Source organism: Chaetodon auriga, chromosome 10, assembly GCF_051107435.1.
Source record: "Chaetodon auriga isolate fChaAug3 chromosome 10, fChaAug3.hap1, whole genome shotgun sequence".
NCBI classification, from domain to species: domain Eukaryota; kingdom Metazoa; phylum Chordata; class Actinopteri; order Chaetodontiformes; family Chaetodontidae; genus Chaetodon; species Chaetodon auriga.
Window position 1 is genome coordinate 27,677,565 of NC_135083.1, and position 26,140 is coordinate 27,703,704.

The 26,140-nt window shown below is 39.7% G+C and overlaps 1 protein-coding gene across 5 annotated transcripts in view; it reads left to right on the top strand.

Moving 5' to 3' along the window:
• LOC143326775 (paired box protein Pax-7-like) overlaps window positions 1-26,140 on the top strand; it is an 82,541-nt gene that overhangs the window by 22,280 nt on the left and 34,121 nt on the right. For all 5 annotated transcript variants that reach the window (XM_076740650.1, XM_076740653.1, XM_076740651.1 and 2 more), the window contains 3 exons: window positions 11,184-11,383; window positions 20,351-20,516; window positions 24,705-24,898. In XM_076740650.1, coding sequence (XP_076596765.1) covers window positions 11,184-11,383; window positions 20,351-20,516; window positions 24,705-24,898 — 560 coding nt within the window. The remainder of the gene's footprint in view (window positions 1-11,183; window positions 11,384-20,350; window positions 20,517-24,704; window positions 24,899-26,140) is intronic.

The following is a 26,140-nucleotide window of genomic DNA, read 5'->3' on the forward strand; positions in this document are numbered from 1 at the left end:
GTACAAAAAAATACTCTCCCTGAGACTCTTCCAGTGGCCTGTAATGGGAGCTTCGTGCTAATCCCATAATTCCTTGTTTAATTAAACTACAAAGCCAACCCAGTAGTTGTCTAGGCCAGTTTGATGGTGCTTTTCTTTCTTACTTCATCACCACATGACAAACTTCTGCACAAAATGAATGCACTCATACAAACAAATCATTTTTTTGTTCATGTATCGAAAAACATCCATATCCGCCCTCCGCTGTCCGTGGTCAAAACCCATAATTTGTTGCTTCATAATGCATTTATATGACACATATTTACATGAAATACAGACTGGTGTACTGTATTTGCAAACCTCTGCTCCACCGAAGCCTTCTTTACTGTCCAAACCTATTATTATTAAATTACACAAGTAATTCATTCATTCATTCAACAGCTAAAGCCTACTTTGGGCAATAACATGAATCTTGCAGGTTCATTTTATTAAGATGTATCTAAAATCTTGGTCTCAGTCTCTCAGATTGGGAGATGATGCCTGTTGAATTTTACGTTAAAAATGTGAATAGAAAAAACACAATACAGTATGCTAACAGAGACATGTCATTAACTCCCATCGTCCATTATCCATCTGCTGTCATGTTTTTCAATGCATCAAAATCCAATGAAAATCGAAAATCCATGAAGCTGGCATTTACAGCTGCCATGTTCATTCATTTCACCACCTTTCATTCCATAGTTGTTGAATTGTTTGTAGACATGGGTCATGTTAAGAGATTTTGGTCTTACATTTGTGTCAGAATTTTGATAGAGGCAGTTCTTGGTTTACCTGCCTAACAGTGATCTTGGTCCACCATTTTGGACTGACAACCAAAAAATTCACCACATTTTTCTCATGATTGTCATATTCCATCCAAACAGCCCAGAATCACAGTGTGACAGCATTTTTTCATGGCAACATAGCCATTTGGTGTATTTGCATTCAGCAGCTGCCTTTCTATAAAGCACTTTTCTTTACCACAAGCAGTCGGGAAAGCTCGAACATTGGCAGTTGAGATGTTAAGGCACACATTGCTATAGTATTGAATTTTGGATTTTATAAGAAATGGTTGAATTTTTTGCATGGAACTCTTTATACATGAGTTTTTGAGCAGCGTGCCTTTATTGTTGTATTTATTTTGTATATCCATTAGTTTTTTTTAGTTTAGTTTTTGAATTCACCTCTTTTCTTTCAAGTAAAAACTCAGACAGGTAGAGAATTACATAGGACTAAATTCACCAACCTGAATATATTATTGCGGTATGTGGTATATGGAACCCTAACCCTAATTTAATGCAGAACTATTAATCAACCTTAAGTATGGCCGTAACGTAACCATTTTAAGTCCAAGCTAATAGTTAATCCAGATGCAACACCTAGACTTAAGCCTTCTTTTCACAGAACATTGTAAATATTTCACTTAGTCAGGAGGAAATATAAATCAAAATCTAATGCAAAATCTAATACAGATATGTAACCTGCATAGGCTACATAATACAGATTGTTGTTTTTATGTATCAGTTAATATAAAATAGGCAATAGATTGTTGCTCAATTTTAGTTTAGAATTAGAGCAAACAATATGACTGAAAGAGATGTGACAAGTTGATACTTTCTATTCTGTGTGACAGGACACACATTAATCAACAGAACTGTGTGGAAAATTTAGTGTGAACTGAATGATGTTTTGTCAGAAATAATGTGTGTGTGACAGTGCACTGCACTGATCCATCCAGCTGACTTTTATGTTCCATTAACGAGGCATATCATTCATTGAGACACAGTGTAGCCAACACACTGGAACAAACAGAGAAATAGTTGTTTACACACAGAAATAAATAATAATGATAAGGCCCAAATAATTAAGGATTTGCCATAGAAAGTGTTTCACACAGTTTATAAAGTTTCTCTTAACAACTCACAAAATTGCGCAAATTTTCAAGGGAGTCTGGGGATAATAGAAGAAATACACTGGTTATTGTATTTGTAAAATCTGATGTGTGTAAATTATGAAATCATTTCAAAACGTCCTTTCACAATCTGATAATGTTGAAAAAGAGAGTGGAGACACTCCTATAGACTTCTGTTGGAATTTGGGAATGTGGAAGTTACATGTGCTGTGGAGCAACTGTCAGTTCTAAACCCTGAATAGTTCCAGCATTGATCCCCTTTCATTTTCAGTGTTTCCTGAGCGTGCTCACTGGTAAGTTGATGAAATACCTGCATTCTTTTGACGTTTAAATGCATTAGCTGACCTCCCATGAATCTAGGTAATGGTGGTATTTTATGTAGCCAGCTTTGGTTAATGTTTATCATAAGATAATAGCTAATAATTAAAAGACTTTTTTCTTTGTCTTTTGGAGGTGATAGGCAAATGTGGAACAGCTCTGCCATAAATTCTACTTTTATGAAGATGGTAAAGTTCAGTTTAGTTGACAGAGTCAGAAATGTGCAAATACAATTATGTGTTTATTAATTGATAGTTAGGTGGTGGTGTTGTTGTGCTGAACTACATTTGTCCTTCTAATTTACATTACAATTACAATTAGTCATTTGGCAGATGCTTCTATCCAAAGCGACATACATATGAATTCACACGCTGATGGCACAGCATCAGGGGCAGTTTTTTTGGAGGGGGGAGGGTTCAGTATCTTGCCCAAGGACACTTCGGCATGTGGACTGCCAACCTCCTCCACCAAGTCCTGATCAGTGGACGACCGCTCTACCTCCTGAGCTACAGCGGCCCCAGCTTTACATGCATGAGGGGGACAGAATATTAGAAACACTTGAATATAATGCAGCTTAGTGCAACACCACCAGCACAATGACCTTGATGCAAAAACATATAATTGAATGAACACCTTTATGACAGCATAAAAAACTCTGAACATTATAGGCAACAAGCACTGAGCTAACCTGCCACCTAAATCACAGCAAATCTCCACAGTGACGACCCACAAAATGCAGAATAGATTGTTTCCGTGTTGTTACTTCTGTTATCAGGGAGATTGTTTGTCACCAGACCCATCTGCATGGTGTTGCACAGTGGTGGTAACAAGTAGAGGGAACTGCTGAAATGTTGTCAGGGATTAACCGCTGACCCCGATGGAGGGGAACACGTCCCATGTCCTCAGTTTCTGAACCCTTGTAGTTGGAGGAAGCAGAAATTTGGGTGTTGGGCCAGCCTACAGGTGTGAGGTTGATTCAGAGTTTAAAGTGGAGACTTTCAGCTTTAGCATGAGGGTATTTATCATTTGACCATCAAATTCAAAGAATCTTCAACCAAGTACTAAATGTGACCATTTTATTTAGGTTCATAGGAACTTGATGTATCTGAAAATACCCACAAATTTAAGAGGAGAGTTTACACTTGAAGTCCATAGTCAGTATTTCATTTCAGGTTCTGTACTGGAATACAGAGACTGAATAATAGATCAGCCAATGTCTAAACACTGAGTGTAGGTGTGTAATCTCACATCTGTAATGCCAACCTCATGAAAATGTTTGGGAAACACTGGCTTCGGTGTGTATTTATGTCCTTCGGTGTATTGACCTGAACACTGTGTCATCTTTCTTTACCTGTCTCAGTTCTCTCCAGCAGCAACAGGCTGGACTCTAGTCAGGACCTGATCTCCTCTGGGTCTATGACGTGGTCTGCTTCTGGCAGTGGAATGCTCTCATCAGATCATTCAAGAACCTGTAGCATTACTGGTGGTGTGGACTTGAATGTTTTTGCTGTCATTGTGTGGATCAGCAGTTGACTCTGTGTGTGTCTGGAGATGTTTGGAGCAGTGATCATCCAGTGAAGTTCATTTAGCTCTCACAGTCAGCTGTCCACATCTCCTTTTCTTCCTACTTTTGTGGTGGAAGAATGTTAAGGCTATTGTGAACACCTGTGTGTCTTTCCTGGCTGGCTTTCTGCCATGTTTCTCTACCTGAAGGAGCAAAAAAGAAAAACTTAACTACCCTCTCGCTGGATATAGTCTAGAATCAAATGTTTTGTTGGATGCAGCTGGTTGCTTTGTTTATTTTGCACTGATTGACAAAACTTCTTTATTGGCTTAAACTGAACAGCTGCTTACAATCATTGATATTCACTTGTTGTGCATGGTGATGTGAGTTTTTTACATCAGGATGTGAGTCATTATGACGATAGAAGCATGAGAAAAATATTACTGCATACATACTGTAAATGAGTGGTGGGAGAAGTACTCAGATCTTTTACTGAAGTCAAAGTAACAATACTACAATGTAGAAACACTCTGTTACAAGTAAAAGTCCTGCATTCAAAGTTTGACTGAAAAAAATGTACAAAATATTAAAATCAAAATATACTTCCAGTACAAAATGTAGAAGTACTCATTATACAGAATATGTACTCATATGGAAATATAGCCCATTTCAGAATAATGTATGTTATATTATTGAATTAGAATTATTGATGTTTGAACACATACATGACTTTAATGTCGCAGCTGGTAAAGGTGGAGCTATAGCCTGTGAATTTCACCTTGGGGATCATCTTATCTTATCCATAATACTACTACATCATTTATTTCTTGACTAGATTTTGCATCATTAATCTGTATCTGCACAGTAGCTTAAGTTATACTTATGGTGGAGTAAAAAGTACATTTGCCTGTGAAATGTATTGGCCTGGACGTGGAAAGTGTCTGAATGTGGAAATACTCAGATAGTACAAGTACCTCGAAACCGTACTTCAGTTCATTAGCTGCGTTCCCCTCACTGTTGCAAATGTATTCTACCATACGGGAGCAAGATCCTTCCCTCCAAAATTATTCAGAAAAACTGATTAATTCTGTGTCTCTGCTGCTCCCCAGAAAAAATGCTATATTGAAAAGTGTCTTTAAAAGGTGCTGGTACTAGGATGCCATGAACTGACACAGTATTTTTTAATAAGGAAAGAAACAATGTATTACATTTAATGTCCAATTTAAAATATGGCTCAAATTATTAAGAATTTGCTGTATTCATTTTGTAAACTTTATGAAGTTCCTCCTAACTCAACATGCCTCAAATTTGCAGGATTGTTTCAAGAGAGTCTGGGGATATTGAAGTTACTAGGTCAGTGGTGAAATCAGATGAAACAGCCGAAACAAGCGCTCACAAGTATCTGTCCATCTATTTTGTTTCAACAACCATTTATGTCCTCTATCATTTTCCCTAATTCGACCGCTTCTTCTGTTCGTTATTTTTCTTGTGGCTGTACAGCTCTATTAATTTTCTTATCTAAATGTCCGTGAAATTGCCTTTTCTTATTGTCTGATTCTCCGTAACACTGATGGAAATTAGAAATGACAGCTGCAAATTAGCGAGACACCAGGAGATTGTTAACAATGCATCCTAGCAACGCACGCTGCTATAGGTAATAGCCATAGTTGTATGGGCCTACACATTGCTTACACTGGGCATAGTTAAGACTAGGCTTAAGTTTTGGTGGTCCAACTCCATTGTAAAGACTTGCCTTAACAGAGAGCAGCCTAGCAGTTAGGACTGGGCTTCGTGAAAACGTAGGTGCAACTCATCCCAGGGCATGTGGAATGTGATGCAACAGACTTTCAACTTACTCCAATAAAAAACCCATCCTTGCAATATTAGATGCTCAGAGCAAGTCAGGTGGCGTAATATAAAGAGCAACAAAGTTCACGTAGGCAGGAGTTCAGGTTGTTTGGATGGGTAAAAATCAGGCCTTTCACCCAAAGAGACTGCTGTCCCATTTGAAATTAAAAGTTGATACTGACTTATTGTTTTAAGCCAAACCCTAACCTTTTCTGAACATAACTAGGTAGTTTGGGGGGCCAAAGCTAACCAAATTGTGACTGTTTCACAATGTTAACCACGCACTAAAAAGGCTTGGCAGAAAGGCTTTCTCGCAAACTTATACAGAAAACACAGGGTACTATGTACGTTTGTCTGAGGTGCCAAGGGTCACGACAGAAACGTTGCTCGCTCTCAATGGTTACAACAAATCACCATCTTTCAACCTTCAATGATTTCAAAGCGGACAGACAGCAGCAGTATTGTTGGTCAGTATTAAGGCATCATATTCACTGACTTTGATGATCTGGGAATGGGAACAGGATGATAGTTTGTCATTACAAAATCTGAGAAGTCATGTAAACCTCCCATATGAAATCTGATCTGTTTTCATCTGAACTGCAATATCATATCATAGTTCACACTAACAGTACATATGTCAAACTCAAGGCCCGCAGGCTGGTTTTGGAATCATCTTTACCCCGCATGATAATATCTAATTATTATTATTAGAGCTGGCTCGCCGATATATTGCACGCACCACTAGTACTACAAGTCCCACAACACACTGCCAGTGCGTTGGCATGTCAATCAAAGGCCCACGAGCGCGAGTCCCTGCCCCACTTGTTCATCAGCAGCCTGATGCAGGTCATTACCTGTGATCAACTTTCAGCTACCCTCTCCCCGAAAAATGGCTAAATGGACAGTGGATTTTGAAAACAGGGGTTTTCAAGGCAGGTGGGAGGCAGAGTGTTCGCGGATATGAAGGACAAAGCTGTTTGTCTTCTGTGCAGAGACAGTGTGGCTGTCATGAAAGAATATAATGTAAGAAGACGCTGTGAAACGAAACTCTGTGACAGGTGAATTACTCTGGAAAAGCTGCATAAAGAGCCATTAAAAATGAATGCAACTGATTTTTCCTTGTATTTAATGTTTAATGTTGTTGTTTATAGATAAAAACAGTCTTATAAGCTGCTTAGTTCCAGGTTCAAGTATCTGGCTTAGACTAGTGTGCATGAGAGAGCAGCACACTCAGTTTTTAATATATGTTGACTTTTTGCACTCTTTGGGCATTTTGGTTTTCATTTGATGGAAATAATTTTTTGGCTGTTGTTGGCCTGTGGGAAAATGTTTTCATTTGAAATTACTATGGAAAGCTACAGATAAAGCCATAAGAAATGAATGCAACTGATTTGTCATTTATGTAATAATGTTGTTTTATAGGCAGTAACTTACAGGCTGTGTTAGTTCCAGGTTCAATATGTGCAATATGGTCATATCAATCAGTTTTCAATAAACACTGAACTAGTCTGGCCCTCGACTTGGAACATTTTTTTTTATTTTGGCCCACTGTGTATTTGAGTTTGACACCACTGGTATAGAGCATTAGAGCATATCTCAGCGTAACTGCTCTCCAATCCTGGTACAGTAGGCAGTCTCATTTGAAACAGACATCTGCATGTATCAGATAATATTCCACAGCTCCTTCTGAATGGCAGCATGGACACATTGTGTGTGTGTGTCTGTGTGTGAAATCAGCAACACAATAAATATGTTGGGACTATTTTCAGCCTGCCAGCATGTTTGTCTGGGCTGCGCTGAGGCTCACAGTGACAGAATAGTGCTACACACATCACCAAGGTGGTCTGGAGAGATTAGCACCCCTCATTCCACAACTCCCAGCACTATGCCCTGCAGGATGCTGGTTTTGATATAGAATTGTACTTACCAAGTACAAGAAAATTGTTTTGTCATATAAATAACCAAACAGAGAAATCATTGGAGGCCATGCTCATTGAAGCATCATTTATCCCTCCTTCCTCTGCGCCCTTCTCTTTGTAATTGTAGGAAATTGTGAACATGCCTAATGCTCTGTTAAGTCTTCATCACTTCCACATGATGTGACTTGGCTTTGAAGCACTGAATTCGTTATTCATAGACAATAAATCCAATGTTATGAGATGGTACTAAACAGCTCTCCCTTGTGGCCTTGCTTGGGCTCCAAGACAGGGAGACAGAATACCTGTCAACAAAGGGATTTGAAAATACAGGAAATTTACCATTGCCCTGTCATGGGCTGTCCTGCCACCCACACCACTGTCCACATAGCCCTTACATTTAGACAACGTTAAACACAGAGAGTCCTAAAATCACCACTAGACAACCACTTGCTTTAAAATATCAAAGTAACAAGGATTGAGTTAACTAGTTCCTACATTTAGTGACCACAGTAAGGTGGTCAGGATCAGATACCTGGTTGAAAGTGAAATGTTGTGAACATCCTTGCATAATATAAATGAAAACACTAAAGGACATATAAGTTAAGCACTTAGTTTATTTATGTATTACCTGAAGGATATGTACACACGGCTTACACGTTATGATTCAGTTGTGATTTTAAGAGAGCCTACTGGCAAGAGAGACAATTGTTGGAGAAGGTGAAAAATGGATGGGTGAACTTATGCTTGGCAGATTTGTTGCTTTTCCCTCTGTGTGATGCTTTAAAGTCTGTGTGGCAAATTTCACAAAAAACAGAATGCTGGCTCTTCTATTGATGGTCTACTACTGTCAATTTGTGGGAGACAATGTCAATGTCCCTTACAAAATGTGCATACACACTACTAACTTAGTTTGTCAAATATTTTTCTGAGGCAGTGTGATTGCTGCCTGAATTCTGTTTACTCAGTCAGATCCATACTGTAAATGCTTGGGTATTGTCTTTTTCTTCTTCTTTTTTTTTTTTTTGATAATTAACCATTGCGTGTCTCTCATGCTTTCCTCCTGCATATTTTTAACTGATCTAAAGTTGACCATCTATTTGATGTGTTCCCCTCTGGTACAGCAGGTGGCATTATGTAGAACATGAGCTGTAACATCTATTGAAGGTAAGTCATTCAAAAATTCAAACAGCACCCACCAAAAAAACAATAACAAGAACAAGAAGGTTGAACATGAGAGGGATGGAGTAACTGCCAAAAGGGGGAAAAGTTTGTGCAAGTATCTCACCAAATGAGAGGAGGCTTGCTCCTTAATGAAGAGCAATATCAGTCATTGTCATGGTTTTTGTAAAATATGCATCAATAGATTTTAGTGTATCACATGGAGGGAAAAGTGAGAAATCTGCCAAGCATTAGTTCATCCAAGAGGCTCAGAAACATGCTCTGCCAATGGCTGTATTTATATCTCTGCCACACATTTTCACAATCACCCTCTCCAACAATTGTCTCTTTTGCCAGTAGTGTCTCTTAAACTCACAGTGAATCAAACATATCATATATAATCATATCTATATCTATATATACAACAAAAACTGCTCCAAGTAATCAATGCGATAATCAGCGCAATAATCTGTGCAATACAACCTGTACATACAGTCTGTAAATACTATTTGCAATTTTATTTTTTAGGACGGCGTTTCTTTTTACCCCACTCTTTCGTATATACTTGTGGTGTTTAATCTTGCACTTGTTACACTACTCTGTCCATCTATGTATCTATCTATGTATCTATCTATCTATCATCAGAACCTGTTTGGCAACGTGTTTCCATTTCCCATTTAGCACATTCACACTTTTCCAACAAAAGTTTTTTCAAATTTTTGCAGTTTCCATCAAGCTTTTGAATATTTCAAAATTCCAAAAACACCTTGATGGAAACATGGCAAATGACTTCATTTTCATAATCACCCTCTCCAACAATTGTCTCTCTTGCCAGCAGTATCTCTTAAACTCACAGTGAATCATAATGTGTGAGTCGTGTGTACATATTCTTCAAATGATACATAAATAAAGTGTTTAATTTATATGACCTTTAGTGTTTTCATTTATATAATGCAGGGATGTTCACATCAATCATGAGAAATTGTTTAGAAAGTTAAAAGAGCGAGGGGTTCCCTCTTATTTAATACGTAGTCTACATTACTGGTACACACACCAAACAATGCAAGTAAGATGGGGTAATGTCACATTTGAGCCTTTCCTGGTAACTAATGGGGTTAGGCAGGGTGGGATTCTTTCACCTATGCTTTTTAACCTGTACGTGGATGAGCTCTCTAAAAGGCTTAAAGGGTGTAGGACTGGCTGTATGGTAGGAGAAAAGCTGGTAAATCATTTACTGTATGCTGATGATCTGGTCATCATGTCTCCTTACTCTGCTGGTCTGCAGGAGCTGCTTAGAGTCTGCTTGGACTATGGAAAGCAGTTTGATGTTAAATTTAACTCCAGAAAGAGTGTGATTATGATCGTTAGAACAAAAGAGGACCAGAAAAGAACTTTCCCTTCTTTCTTCCTGGCAGACAGAGAGTTGAATGTTGTTGATAAGGTCAAATATCTTGGTCACATTATCAGAGATGACCTTTGTGATGATGATGATATTCAAAGACAATATTGTAAACTGTATGCACAAGCAAACATGCTGGCACATAAATTTTATATGTGTACTGATGATGTTAAAATTGCTTTGTTTAAAGCCTATTGTACTCCATTGTACACTGCCCACCTGTGGTGCAGCTACAGTCGGGCTAAATTTCATAAGCTGCGGGTGGTGTACAATGATGCTCTTCGAATTATACTGAGGCTCCCTCGGTGGACGAGTGCCAGTCAGCTCTGTGTGTGTAGTGGTATTCCCACCTTAGATGCTGTCCTAAGGAATTTTATGTTTAATTTTATGGCGAGGTTGGACAACTCCAAAAATGAAATTATTATGGCTTTAACCATGCCTAAAAGGAGCAGCACCAGATATTACTCTGGTTTCTGGAGACACTGGCGAGCATGTCTGTATGTATGTTAGGTGTGTGTGTTTTTGTCTTTGTTTTTGTTGTTGTTTGTTTGTATTATTTTTTATATGGACCTACTTTTGAGTCTGAAATAAAGATTGATCACAACATTTCACTTTCAACCACGTATCTGATTCTGACCACCTAACTGTAGTCACGTTAGTTGATTAACTAAATATACTACATATTCTTATATTGTATATGTGAATGCACACCTTATATCTTAAAGGTTAGATGTTTGTCACTTTCATAATTTTGAGCCAATAATGAATAGTGAAGCAAGTGGTTGCTAATGATCAATTATGTAGTATTACTGTTATCAGAAGGTACCCAGGAAAAGAGGTAATCCAATGAGAATATTTTTAGCATTCAAAATGATGAGCCTTTTGATTGAGTGAGCTAATTGTCAGAAATGTTTTTGGGAGAAACTTATGGCAAGTAGTGTGATGTTGTTATATTGTTGCATGAGTCTCCTACCATCCACAGAGCTGATTTGGGACAGATAGATTGTACATCTCAGTCTTTTGTTCACTATGTTTTTACATATTCACAATATAAAACATGCTGACATGAAGTCACCCCTAATGTGTCGCCTCCATGTGTTTGTCCAGGCAGTCGGATGGATGAAGTATCAGATGTGGAGTCAGAGCCTGACCTCCCACTGAAGAGGAAGCAGCGTAGGAGCAGAACCACATTTACAGCAGAGCAGCTGGAGGAGCTTGAGAAGGCTTTTGAGAGAACCCACTACCCTGACATCTACACCAGGGAGGAGCTGGCACAGAGGACCAAGCTCACTGAGGCCAGGGTCCAGGTAATACACTGACATCCATCCATCCATCCATCCATCCATCCATCCAGGCTCTCTCTCTGGCTGTTTCTTGCCCCACACCACACACAAAGAAAAAATTGCTCATTTTCTACATGTTGAGGGGGAATTTCGATATTCCATGTTCAGACCAACGTTAGCACTGCTTGAAAAAAATGAAAGCCCTCATTCACTGAATGTGGATCAGTTTTTGCTTCTATGTCATTCAACAAAGTACTGCATTGGCAAACAAATCCACCTGGGCAAAGTCCTGGTAGATAACTTTGTAATGTGATAAAATAATTTCTGCCAATGATAACTTCCCAGAGTTGTAAAATCCTGTCTAATATAATTATTATAAACTGCTGTGCACTGTTCGGGCATTGGATAAGCCTTCAGACTTGTGGATGTATCACTCAAACTCGACTGCATATCGGAAGCAGCCACACAAAAACAGACTTAAATCTGACCTGAATCAGTCCCATCTGTGCAGATGTGGCAGGATATGAGCACCTCTTCCAATAATGCTATGTGAAAAAATGTCATACATTGTGTACTGATAACAAAATATGCTGCCTGAGCTCAAGGATCAACATATTGATATAGATCTGAAAACTGTGTCCCTTAGATAAAAATGTAATTTGAAAATGAACAAACCGAGGAAAGAAACAAATTTCTGTCACTTCACTTGTATTGGGGCGGAGACACATTGCCAGACTCTGATTTCTTTATCTCACTGAGTTGGTGCCACAGATCCATTTGGACACCATTTCTAGCCATTATACTAAATGCTAAGCAAAGTACTGCCTAAACATGTCACCTGGATACCACTTCATCTTTGTTTTAGGTGGTAAGCTGACTTTCCCCTTAACCTTGATTTACTTTTCTGTTCCGATACACAGAAGACAGTTCTTCTCAAGCTGTTTCGTTAACCTCTGTGATTTGATTTATTTGTATTGTTGTACAAGAAGTCACATTATAGTTATAGTTTACAGACCAAATCCCATATTTACCCACTGTGTCCAACTATCCACACATACATGTAATATAATGGTGGAGACACTGCCGGCTGTTCACATCTCAGCTGAGGAACCTGTCTTTGGTTTCTGTTAGGTTTTGACAGCCCCACAGTGTCTGGAGAAAATACTGTGGAGTGCTAACAACAGCTGTTAGGTGTTTAGAAATGGGGTGGGGGCTGCATTCCTCATGCATGTCTCACTCACCAACATCTTGGCTGGAATCTGTTTTTCCCACCACTTTCAAGCCCACCACTCATTGTAAAATTCACAGCAGATCACAGAAGGGTCTGGGCAGTCTCACGGGAGCTTTAATCCACAACAGCCACGTGGATCAATCAAGACCCAGCAAAACTGAGAGTGAGAGAAACCAGCATGGCATGGAAATGAGTCCACAATCTGCCACTTTGTTCTTTTAACTACAGAACTCTGAATGATCTATGCACCTCTACATGACTGGTCTACATTTGTTCACACAGGTTTCAGTGATATTAGATATCCAAAAAAAGAACAGTTAAAAACTCAAGGTCCACTTTTTCACTTGTTCCAGGGCTTTCCATCATATCACATAGTCCTCATCCATGTTGACTATCATGTTGAGTATCAGCTGGCAAGAATAAACTGTCATTGCAATTGGAGAGTCTGATCATGTATACTGTCCCATAAAGGCAGAGTGCGTAACAACAGAAGCGGTAAAGTTGAGAAAAGGGAATTTAATGTTTCCAGACTGCACATCAAACTGTAAAACAGAAAGGTTGTAATACTTTCATTTGATGTGTTTTAAGGCTGATTTTCTAAAAAATCATTGTCAAACTGCAGTATTTACCAACAACATGCATTCTCTCAGCTTTCTGATCCATTTTAAATTTGTTTAAAAAAATGAACTTTAGTTTGATTGTTGTTTGCAGTCCATAGCTTAGAGGAATCAAGTGTGTCTGTGTTTGGTGAAGTCTCTATCTGTCAGAGTATTTTTAATATTTATATTGAAGTCAATATAATACATTAATTTACAATTTACACATTTAATTGTGTGATTTAAAGGGAGCTTAACCCCCAAATCACATGAAATTCACTTTTTCTCCCCCATGAATTGATTTAGCTCCTGCCTAATTGAATTATGTTGAATAAAAAAGTCAACAAAATGTCAGCTCATCGAAATTGATATAACAACTAGAGGAAAATCAATGACTAAACATAGTTTACTTTTACCTAAGGCTAAGCCTTATCTCACAAGCTAGATTCCACCTGACATAGCCATTAGCTGCCAAGTTAGTTGTCGTTCTGTGGCAGAGTACAGAGAGTTCAATAACTCTCTGCAGCCCAAGCATTGATACACAGCCAGATTGTAGTAACTACACAGATAAAGTGCAGAGTACTACCTTTTTACTTGGTTTTAGGTCCACTGTGTTGTTACTACAAATTTTGTAAGTATTTTTGATGGAAATTAAACATTTTTATGACATAATGTTTTTTTCTAAATAGTAAAATATATGTCAGAATAAACGTTAGAATTAAACTTTGACTAAATTTGTAATTAGTGGCTTTTGCCTTTGTAGGGCAGCATAGTTCCATTACAGCTGAGCAAAGTGAGCAAACTCAATCTGCTGATAAGGACGGAAAGCTTCAAAGGAAGCAAGTATGTGGACCTTAAGCTGTGACCAGTTTTTTCAATTGCTGTTTCCAAGGTCAGCAAATGAACAGTCAAGTTCAATTCAATTCAATTCAATTCAATTCCATATTCCCTTAATTAGTCCCGTGAGGGGAAATTCCAAATTACAGCAGTGTCAAGAAAGCAGATAAAGTGCATGCATATTAAAAACAACATCAGTATATACAAAAGAGTGGGAATTTTAAATAAAAAATAAAAAGAAACATCCTAAAATTGCAAAAAATTGTAAGAAATTGTAAGTAGTATTTACAGACTGTTATGTACATGTTTTATTGCATAGCTTATTGTACAGACTATTGCACTGATTACTTGGAGCAGTTTTTGTTGTATAGTCTGACAGCTGCAGGGATGAATGACCTGCGATATCGCTCTTTCACACACTTTGGATGTAGCATCCTGTCATTGATGGAGCTCCTCAGTGCAGTGAGTGTGTGTTGGAGGGGGTGCATGTATTAACACAGTTTTGCAACTTCTGAAGTAAGCCTACTGGTACTTCATTAAATTGATATATAGATGCGTCACAAATGACCAGAAAAACCAGGAATTTCAATGCTCCTTGGCATCGATTCTCTAAGGGATGACATGACTGTTTTTTCTCCTGTGATGAACACAGTGCATGGCCGAAGAAAATAAAATTCATCCACTGACTCGAAGGTATGTAAGGAGTAATGGGGAAATTCATAGAAATGCAGTGGAGACAAAAGTACAATATGTATGTGTAAATGTATGTGAATAAAAGTCCTATCTTTCCAAAAAAAATTAATACCCAAGTACAGAATAGATATTAGAAAAATGTACACAAGTATAGTACTCAAGTTAATGTACTTTGTTACCGTCCACCCCTGAATTCTGCTACATACTGCATATCTGGCAGCTATAAAAGAACAATATGTAACGGCATTCAAGTGTAAATTACTATTCACTCAAACTACAACAACTTGTAAATTGTGTGTAAGATACTGTTAATGTAGAATGTTCAACAGTCTAAAACCTGAATTCATTCATTATTCGATTACAATGACATAAATCAGTGAAACACAGCAAATCGTCATATTGGAGAAACAGCTTATTATTTACCTGTTATTTACATAAGTATGACTTATATGACATATTAAATATCATGATTATGAAAATGATTGTGATTATTTTGTGTTAATGGACAAATCAATGAAATCATGATGAAAAATTACAATTTGGAGGTTATGTGGTGAATTAATTTATGGCTAGAAGCAGTATCCTCCACAAGTCTCAGCTGGTTGCATGGCAACTGCATCTGTCCATGTTTTCTACTACCAGATTTTGAAATTTAATCTTGACCTTCAGATTTATTTTTCAATTTTCAGTTTCATTTTAAGTCTTCTAAACCTTAACATACAAATTCAGTCAGAGTATGAAATATGATTTGAGTTTAATCAAATTCTATTTGAAAGTTAAGGCCCTTTTGTGTAGAATTTTTTGAATATCAGCCCAGTTTTTGAAAATATGAAATGCATTTTCTGATTCATTTGATTTAACACCTGGTGGCACAAATACATGACTATTGATGCACACATACAGTAATACATTCTGTCTTTAGAAACCAAACAACAATGAAATAAACTAGTGGCATATCATGGCAGCTGCATTGCTGTTTCTGCAGCTCTGGGCAGGAAGAGGTGACAGGATGAGAAGTGATATTCTGCTTCCTGTCACTCTCATGCCTTTGCTCTGCAGAGGCAGTTGCACTGTTGGGTTGATCAGTCAGACTCTACTTCTTCTGCTTCTCATGCAGTGGTACCTTGGGGCAACAACACCTGTTCTAAGTATAAGTCTCCTCTTCAGAAATAGGTTTCCAAATGATCTTCTCCACTTGAAAGGCATGTTTTCATTTGCTCCAAATGAAAAAGGAGGATTCCTGGAGAAAGTGGGTGGATAGAAAGCTGGAGGCAATACATAGATTCCTGCTACTGCTTTGAATGTATTATGTGTATGTGTGTGTTCTTGTCTTAACTCATGTGAGTGGCATTGTATGGTTTGATTCAAATGACACAATGGACAAAGGTACAGTTAGTTACCTGTTTGTCCTAATGTGGGATAGTGTGTGTGAGGAGGACATGGTGGGACAGAGACAGATGGACAAGCTGATACTTGCTCTGAGCTTCTATCTTTTTGCTGGCTTTAATTAAGAACTTGGAAATTAGTGTCATGCTGAGTTGAAAAAGAGGACAGTTTGGCTACACACTCTTTTATGATTTCACAATCTGCCTGATTTCACTCACTTTACAGGGCTAGGGTATGTGTGTTTGACATGTCCTTATTTTTGACATCATTCCTTTTCTTTTCAGGAAGTCATGTAAAAGCATACGGTGTTACCTCACTCACTCCTGCTGGTTCCACTTTAGTTGGATTGTATCTTGACATATGTACTCAGAGGTTGCTACATCCACATCCTTACCTATGACCGCACTATGTAAAGGAAACTGTTAGCATTGATATTAAAGGTTGAAGTTGGACAAAAAACGGCGTACTGGAGAATCAAGCAATACATTTGGATTTCTTACATTGACTGCATGATCTCAGCAATGAAGTAAATCTTAACAAGAGGTAGTATTGAACGGATCTTAAAAATCTTTTTTTTGGCTGACTGAAATCTTTTTTTTTTTTTTGTCTTGTTTGCTTTTGTAATATCTAGTAGATCTAGAATTCTAGCAGTAACTAGAATTATTGTTTCCCAAAAAAGAGAATTCCAAAGCCTCTATACCACGTGTAAAACTATAAGGTTGTAAGTGTGTTAGCGACTTTGATCAGTCATGTGTGAAGTGTTCAGCTGTGGGATGTTGACCCCTCCTCTCCCTCCTCTTTGGCCTCTATTCATCCTATTGAGGCTGCATTCAGCTGTCTAAAGTCAATGAGGAACAACACGATTAACCACACACACTCAGTCCATTTGCACATAATAGAGTGCACACACACTCCATTGACATACCATTTACTTTCTCTTCCATGCCAAATCAATCACCTCTTTTTTGTTTTTGTAATTTGCAAATTTCTTTACTTGAGCTCCTCTGATATAGTAAGACTGGAAAAAAAGATTAAAGCAACATAAACATGGCTAATTCTTTTTTTTCCCTAGCCTCCAGTGTTTTAAGTTCCCACCTTGCTGCGATGATGTGAAAGTGTCTTTCAGAACGTGCCAGTACACCATGACACTATTGTTGGGTGTAGTTAAGGTTATCTGAGTACATACAACAACACCCATCAGTGATACTGGGTTTGCGTTTGGAGTATCCAGCAGTAAATATGCTTATGCCATTGACAGAGATAACTCCACAGGAGCGATGAACACTGTGCACTACACACTTCCAGTTGCCTCAAACCACTAACCTCAAGTCAAATACTTAATAACAGAATAAAACTTAATGGAGACATGGCTCAAAGAACAAGACTTTCAGTCCAATCTCGAATTAGACGGCTTCAGGGAGCCTTTCCGCCTGGACGGAGACCCCTCTGTGGCAGGCAAATCACTGGGGGGGGAGTATGTCTCTATGTCAACAAAAACTGGTGTAACACAGTGATTATTAGGGAGACACTGTGCACACCTGAACTCCTCACGGTGTCTCTTCGACCCTTTTATTTACCTCGTATATTCCCACAGTTATTTGTAACAGTTGTTTACATTCACCCAAGGGCTAATGCTGAGGTAGCTACCCAGGCTATATCCAAGACTGTGCAGCAGTTGCAGGCTTTGTCCCCTGATGCGCCGATTCTTGTTATGGGCAATTTCAATCACTATCAACTAGGGAAGACGCTATGTAACTTTTCACAATATGTGACTTGTCTGACCTGTAATGGCAAACACTTAGACCTTTGCTTTGGTTCAGTAAGGGGTTGCTACAAATCAGTCTCTCGAGCCCTGCTTGGTTTGTCGGATCATGTATTTACTTCTGTCCTACAAACCGGTCCTGAAGAAGCACAAGCCGGTGTGACGTTTGGTTCTGGTCTGGTCAGAGGAGGCAATCCTCAGTCTGCAGGACTGCTTCAGTTGTACAAATTGGGATTTATTCAAAGGCGCATGCAGCAACCTCTCACAGAGACAGTCACAGCATACATAACTTTTTGTGAGGACTTGGTCATCTCCCGTAAACATATTTCCATCTATCCCAATAACAAACCCTGGGTGTCCAAATCAATCAAAAACACAATTAACCAGCGCAATATCTGTTACAACCTCGGCGACGCCACCAGGTACAGAGAGCTACAGAAACAAGTTACAAGGGAACTTAAGCTTGCCAAATGTAGCTATAAAGACAAAGTGGAGTCATTTCTCCGCAACAATGACTCCCACCCAGCCTGGGATGGGTGAGGTCAATGATGGGAATACAGTCCAGGAGAGCCCCAATCTCCCTTGGAAATAAGTCTGACCGCAATCTGTCCAATGAACTCAACAGTTTCTATAATCGTTTTAACATTCATGATTTTAGTTAAGAACAGTCCCCCTTTAAGGTTGCGGCACCTGGGCAGAACTCCATCTATATTAGCAAGGGCATGGTCCAGACGCTTTTCAGGGCCACAAAGGAGAGGAAAAATTCGGGCCCCGATGGCATTGGTGGCCACACCCTTAAGAACTGTGCTGACCAGCTGGCAGAGATCTTCTCTTTCATTTTTGAATGTTCTCTCAATCTCCACAAGGTCCCCAGTCTATGGAAAGACTCCACCATTGTTCCTGTGTCAGTGCACCCAAGCAGCTCCACGACTATAGGCCTGTCATTCTTATCTCTTTAGTGATGAAAACAGTTGAAAAAATTGTGAAAAATGCTCTTTTAAACTCTGTCAAAGATGATCTGGACTCTCCCCAGTTTTCATACTGGTCAGGTAGGGGGACTGATGATGCAGTAAGCACTTTATTGAACTTGGTATTGGCACACTTAAAGGGGGCTAAAACTTTTGCATTTTTCTTCTGCTTTTAATTGTATTCAGCCACAAATTTTAGCAGAGAGGTTAAAAAATGTACACAACAGTGACTCAGGAATTTTGTGCTGGCTAATGGATTTTTTTAACTGACAGATCTCAGCGTCTTAGAGTCAATGTTGTTTCTGGAATTTCCCCTCGTGGGACAAATAAAGGAATATTGAATTGAATTGAATTTATCTGATGCTCTTATCTCCTCCACTGGTTCACCTCAGGGCTGTGTCCTTTCACCTCTTTTATTTGTTTTATATACCAATACGTGCCAAAGACAACACCAAGGACAATTTAATGTTAAATTTGCTGATGATTCTGTCGTGTCTCTTTTAAATTCAGATGGCCAAGACCATGGCCCCTGTGGTGTCAGATTTTATCAGCTGGTGTAATTTATCCTTTTTAGACATCAATGTGAACAAGATCAAGGCAATGATAATTGATTTTAGGAAAAAACAGGATGCCATCTCCCTTGTAGTTATTAATGGTCTGGCTGTGGAAATTGTGAGAATTATAAATATCTTGGGACTTTTACTGACAATAGACAAACCTTTGAGCATCAGATTGACCAGGTATGCATGAAAGCTCACCGACGCATGTATTTTTATCGCAAACTCAGGCATTTTAATGTGGACAACACTTTTATGAAGCTGTTTTACTGTTGTATTATTGAATCTATTCTTACTTTTTCTTTTATGTGCTGGTATGGGTTTTTAACTTTAAAAAACAAAAAACGTCTGCATTGTATCTGCACTATAAATGAGTGTAGCAAGATTGCTGGGGCTACCTTAAATGACCTGCCATCCATCCATAAGAACAGAGCCATTAAGAAGGTATGGACCATCCTGGATGATCCCAGTCACCCCCTGCACCCAGAGTTCAAACTGCTTCCGTCTGGCCGTAGATTTGTATCCAACAGTTGTAAGACCAACAGATACAAGAACTCTTTTATACCTACTCTCACTAGTTTTTTAAACACCATCATATGAGTGTTTCAACTAGTTCTATTTTTTGTTTATGTTGTTTTTATTGTATCATGTTTTTTATGTTGTATTATTATGTCCACTGTCTGGTGAGTTTTCATGTCATATTTAAGTCTATGTATGTATGAATGTGTTCTCTCTGCTGGCTGCACAACAAATCGCCCCATTGGGGATAATAAAGACACCTTGATACCTTGAAATTGCCCTAAACAAACATATTTTTTTCACTCTGACACTGACATAGTATGTGGCACAGTTTAAGTTTCCAGCTAACGTGTAATTTCTGAAAATAAAAGAGGAAAACCCATTGTGAGAAAAAGTTACTAATGAAACTTACGCTTTCAGTTTTGGTTCTGTTTTTTTTCAGGTGTGGTTCAGCAATCGAAGGGCCAGGTGGAGAAAACAAGCAGGAGCCAATCAGCTAGCAGCATTCAACCACCTGTTGCCAGGTGGATTTCCTCCCACAGGGATGCCAACACTTCCTACGTACCAGCTGCCAGAATCCAGCTACCCAACCAACACTCTGTCCCAAGGTAGAGTAGCTGACACTTTTGCATTGATAATATACAGATGGGACACAAAGCAGTGTGGTAGTAAAGAGTTGTTTGACCACAAACTTCCACAACAGCTCCCCTACTGCTTAACATAGATTCTCCAGGTGTTCGTCGAAAACCTGGATTCGTCGAAAAGGTATGCCCTCATTTGGTGTTTTGATGATGATGGTGAGAGAGAGCAATGATGTGTTCACACAGAAAGTGAAGGGAATTTTCACCTTGGGCGAAATTGACCGTGGGGTCATTTGTGTTGATTTGCATTACTCGTGTGAATTTTACTACTGAATCGTCCCAAACCCAATATCTCATTGTGCATTGAACTTCTCCCGCTTATTTGGCTTCAGAACCCCCCCCAATGTCTATGAAGTGAAGTACATTTCTTTCCAGTCAGCAGTCAACAGAGACTAATTAGAGTACATTATAACAGCCGACAGTGGAGGTCGGAACCTCCGGAGCCCGCTGCTGCAGACAGGTTGAGAAGTGAGAGTAAAGATAAATCCATTTTTAATCCCAAAAGTTTAAAAAATTAATTTTGAGCTCTCCTCCTGCCAGTAAACAGCTCTGTTCAGAGCAGAAGTGGGAGTCTGGGTGTTTCCAGCTCCGGCTCTGCCCCGGGCTATTTCCTCCAGATCTCCCTGGTGCTCAGCAGTTGTCTGTTGGCGAGCAGCAGCTCTGTCCCGTTGCTCTGCTCGGTCCTCCCCACACAACAGTCTACAAAGCCCTGTGACATGCAAATTTTTCACACAAGTTGAGTATTTACAGCTCATTAATAAGTCATTTGCGTCATTCATGTCACCTGTCTTTGAACTGAGTTTGTATGTAATTGTGCCCTGTGAAAAATTCACTTTATGACTGCCAAAGTACAAAGTAGGAAAAGTGGGATGCAAAAACAGCAGACTGCAGTTTTAACACATCTCTTATTAGAAATTTCCTGAGCAATTCAAAATGACACATCTACTATCCTAAGATCCTATAGTTGGTCCATTTGCTGCCAGACCACAAAGTCTGGAGGGTTGTAAAGGCCAAAACTAAATAGTAAAGTACATAAATAATAATATAATTAAATGCTTAAATTAATTAATAACTATGTAATTATATAAGAAAATGCTTAAATGAATAAATAAATAATGATGTAATTCAATGTTTGAATCCACTTTTTTTTTCTTAATTCAAGACGGCAGCACTCGGTGCTGATCTTAACAAATTATTGAGTGCTGTGATGGTAGATTTATTGGCTGTAGCATAACAGATGGAGGCAAATGCCAACCCTCTGCTTTATATCAGAATTAGGGCTTCATTGAACAAATTGGAAGGATATCATCCCTGACTGACACAGAAATTAATGAAGCTATATTCACAATCCTCATGAAGATAGTACAGCAACTGAGGCTGCAGGGTGATGGAGGGCTGCAACAGAAATGCTGGTCAACCTGGCCGTCCTTCTTTTGATTTTTGCGGCTGACACAGCTGAACATTATTTGCCGTCACCTGACAATCCAAAGCTGTCTGGAGTATATGACTGTACCATTATGAGGTGAATGGAGCAGACTGGCATCAGGTCAGTGAAGGTTCAGTTGGATACCCATTTGCATGTAGCGTAGTGTTCCATATCACAGCCAAGCACAGCAAGATAACCATGGTAGCAGCTGATATGCATCATCAGCTATCATAAAGGGCAAAGGCAGGCTTACTTATTTATTAGTCCTGTCAAAATTACTGTGTTAATGTTTTAATTGAATGAAATATTTAACAGGTTAAAAAATCAAAACATGATTGCTGTCTTTCAGAGTTTGTGGCAGGCTCAGTTTTAAAGCTGTTGCCAATGTACTGGTGTCATATGAGACTATACGACTCCTCTTAATGGTTTGCTAGGACACAAACAGCTTTGGATTTTTTTTCAGGCAACACAACATGTAATGTTTAGCTGTGTCATTCATTCATTCATTCATCTTCTTTACCCGCGCATCCCATTTCGGGGTTGCGGGGGGTGGAGCCTATCCCAGCTAGCAATGGGCGAGAGGCGGGGTACACCCTGAACCGGTCGCCAGCCGATCGCAGGGCTACATACACACACACACAGACAGACAACTCACACACTCACACTCACACCTACAGACAATTTAGAGACCAATTAACCTAACGAGCATGTTTTTGGTCTGTGGGAGGAAGCCGGAGTGCCCGGAGAGAACCCACGCATGCACGGGAAGAACATGCAAACTTCACCCAGGGTTCGAACCAGCAACCTTCTTGCTGTGAGGCACGCGCACTACCTGCTGCGCCACCGTGCCCTGTTTAGCTGTGTCAGCCGGTAAATTAAAAGAAGGCCGGCCAAGTAGACCAGTGTTGCTGTTGCAGCCCTCCATTACCCTGCAGCCTCATCTGCTGTAGAAACTCCAGGGGGATCATGAATACAGCTTCATTAATTTCAGTCAGGCCTGATATCCTTCCAATTTGTTTAGCAAAGCCCTCCATCTAAAAAGCACAGGAATTGGCGTTTGCCTTCGTCTACTGTTGCTGTTACAGCCAACATATCCACCATTGTAGCATGCAAGACTTCATTAAGATCCACACTGGAAGCTGCCATTTTGAAATGACAATTGATGGATGAAGTTGACAAATTTATTTATTTCACTGTAACGATTTATGTATAGTAAGTACAAGTATACAAATAATACTATTAAAAAGATAAATGTGTGAATAAATGACTAAATATATGAATTAATAAATACAATTAAAGATGGATAAACATATAAACATAAATATAAATGAACAAACAAGTAAATTTAACATTTACATATTTATTGTCTCATTTGATTTGTGATGTATTTATTTATGGTGACAATTAGCGTTAAATTACACAATTATCTATTTTTATTTTATTTAAGCATTTTGTTATATATAAAATATATGTTATATAATATATGTTCAAATATATAAATATATACACTGAACAAAAACATCAACGCAAAAAACGTTTGTTTTTGCTCCCATTTTTCATGAGCTGAACTCAAAGATCTAAAACATTTTCTATATACACAAAAAAACCCATTTCTCTCAAATATTGTTCACAAATCTGTCTGAATCTGTGTTAGTGAGCACTTCTCCTTAGAGATAATCCATCCCACCTCACAGGTGTGGCATATCAAGATGCTGATTAGCAGTGGCGTTGCTAGGGTCTCGTGGGGCTCCAAGCATGAAATCCCTGGGGCCCCCAACCCACCTGTGCATGCCGCAAAAATTTGGTTTTTGCACACTTGGAGCTCCAAGCAACTGCCTGGCTTGCCTGTCCACATGCCCCGCCCCCGCTGATTAGACAACATGAATTTCACACAGGTGTGCCTTCGGCTGGCCACAATAAAAGAACACCTATGGGGGAATTCTGAAGAGACAAGTTGAGCATCACTCCCCATACAGCATCCAGGCTCTAAAAGAGGTCGTTCTTGAAGAATGGAAACAGATAGATGTTGCAATATGTCACCAACTTGTTCATTCCATGCCTAGAAGACCTGGTGCTGTCCTTAAAAATCATGGAGGTCATACAAAATACTATATGTAGTAGTTTTTGTTGTGGGGTGTGTTCATTTTTGCATCAACTAATTTGAGTAAAACTGAAGATTTTGTGATCTAAGTTATATTATTAACCTTCTTTCATGTTGTGAGTTTGAAGAAATGTTCTATGAAACTCAGTCTTTTGGAAATTGTTCTTGTGTTCAATGAGATATTGATTAAAATCTTACTTTTCAAAGGAGGTGTACTTGTTTATGCTGAGCACTGTATGTATATGTGCACTATGTGCACACATATACATATATATATATGGGGCGTGGTGGCTACAGAGACAAACACCTCCTCTCATTTTTTTAAAGTATTTTTTTTTCTTTATATATATATATATGCAAATCATGCTGCCATGCCTGCTGTCGCGCTGCTCCCTTGAAAGCCATGTTGTCACCTTCTGGCACTGTTCATTGATATATCCAGAAAGTGTCTAGTCCCATTGACTGGCAGCAGGGGCAAACTGCTAGCCATGTTCCTGTTGTCCTGTTCTGAAGAAGTGAAGAAGTACCATGGTATACAACAACAGGGTCCAAGAAGAGTGGGTGTACAGGTTTTTATATTATGAATCTTTAGGTGCTCAGCTATGTGCTGTTGTATTTTGGTCTTCAGATAGTGGTGGTACAGTTCACCGACCCCAGCCATTACCTCCATCCACCATGCACCAGAGTGGTGGCAATGACAGCACCGCCGCCTACGGTCTAGCCTCCAACCGCCACAGCTTCTCCAGCTACTCTGAAACCTTCATGAGCTCTGCAGCACCTAGCAACCATGTCAACCCTGTAAGCAATGGACTCTCCCCACAGGTAAGACCTGCTAGACTACTGTAACATTTATGCATGAGGGTCAAGTAAAGTAGAAAGAACTAAACATTAACCTCATTGGTGTTGAGCTGTCATGCATTGCTGTAATCCCATTAATGCTTCATTACTCTGACATTATGGTGGGTCAGTTTGTTTGCTGTCTTGCTGATAGATGATCCATATGAGTTTAGTCTTTGTGTGTTTGGTGTACAGACTGGTCTCGGGACGTTCTAGGTTTGCATGTGGGATAGAGGTGGGGAGAGGTGGCCAGCCTCCATCAAAAGAGTAGGGGCTCTATTTTCGTTTCTGCCACAGGCGCGGCAGAGGTGCGGCGCAAAGTCAGATCCGCTTCGCCGATGGGGTGTGGTGGTGCAGACTTTGGTATTTTTGTGCACTGTGCTGCGGGCGCAACTACTCCCCCTTCTCATCTCAGTCTCACCCAGCAGCGCAACTTGGAAGGAGGGAGGGGAGTGGGTTTGACACAGCCGAGTCCAATCTTCACCAATCACACCAGCTCCTCGCCTCACCTTTAAAAACGCTGCTGGCGAGGCGCATGGCAAGTTTCGAGGATGATTGAGCCCGCACAGGAAACTGTCCAACGCCCAAACTTCTCTCAGGAAGAGACCGACGTTCTGGTCTGGGAGGTCCAGGCACACTGCCGTCTTGTTGAAGGTGTGATATATGGTGGCATCAACCACGCTTTCAGTGGATAGCCGTAATCACCAGTCCAGAGGGGTGTCCCCTGAAAGACTGTAAGGATGCTAGAATTCGCCAGGATGAACGAGTCATGTGCCGACCCCGGGAAACTGGCGTACACGTTTGTCACCAGGCAATTTGAGTCACAGATCACCTGGATATTGATGGAATGGACCCCCCTTCGGTTCACATAAATGTGGGCTTGGGTCTCTGGGGCACGCAACTGCACATGAGTGCAGTCGATTGCTCCCAGGATCTCGGGGAATCCAAATTTCAACACTTAGTTTCCAGCTGGCTCTCAGGTGTTGCAGGGAAAATGATGTGCTCATTTGCATGTCGGACTAGACTGGACGAAACTGCATGTATAGCCGAGCAGACAGCGGACTGACTGATCCCCACCACCGAGGCCACGGTATGTTGAAAAGACCCGGTGGCGAAGGTCAGAGCCACTGTCACCCTTACCGCGACCGGGAGAGCGCAGCCGGGGTGCGCATCGGAGGCCTCTGATGCGCGCTGCCACGTCGATGACCTCCCTTGGCAGGTGTAATA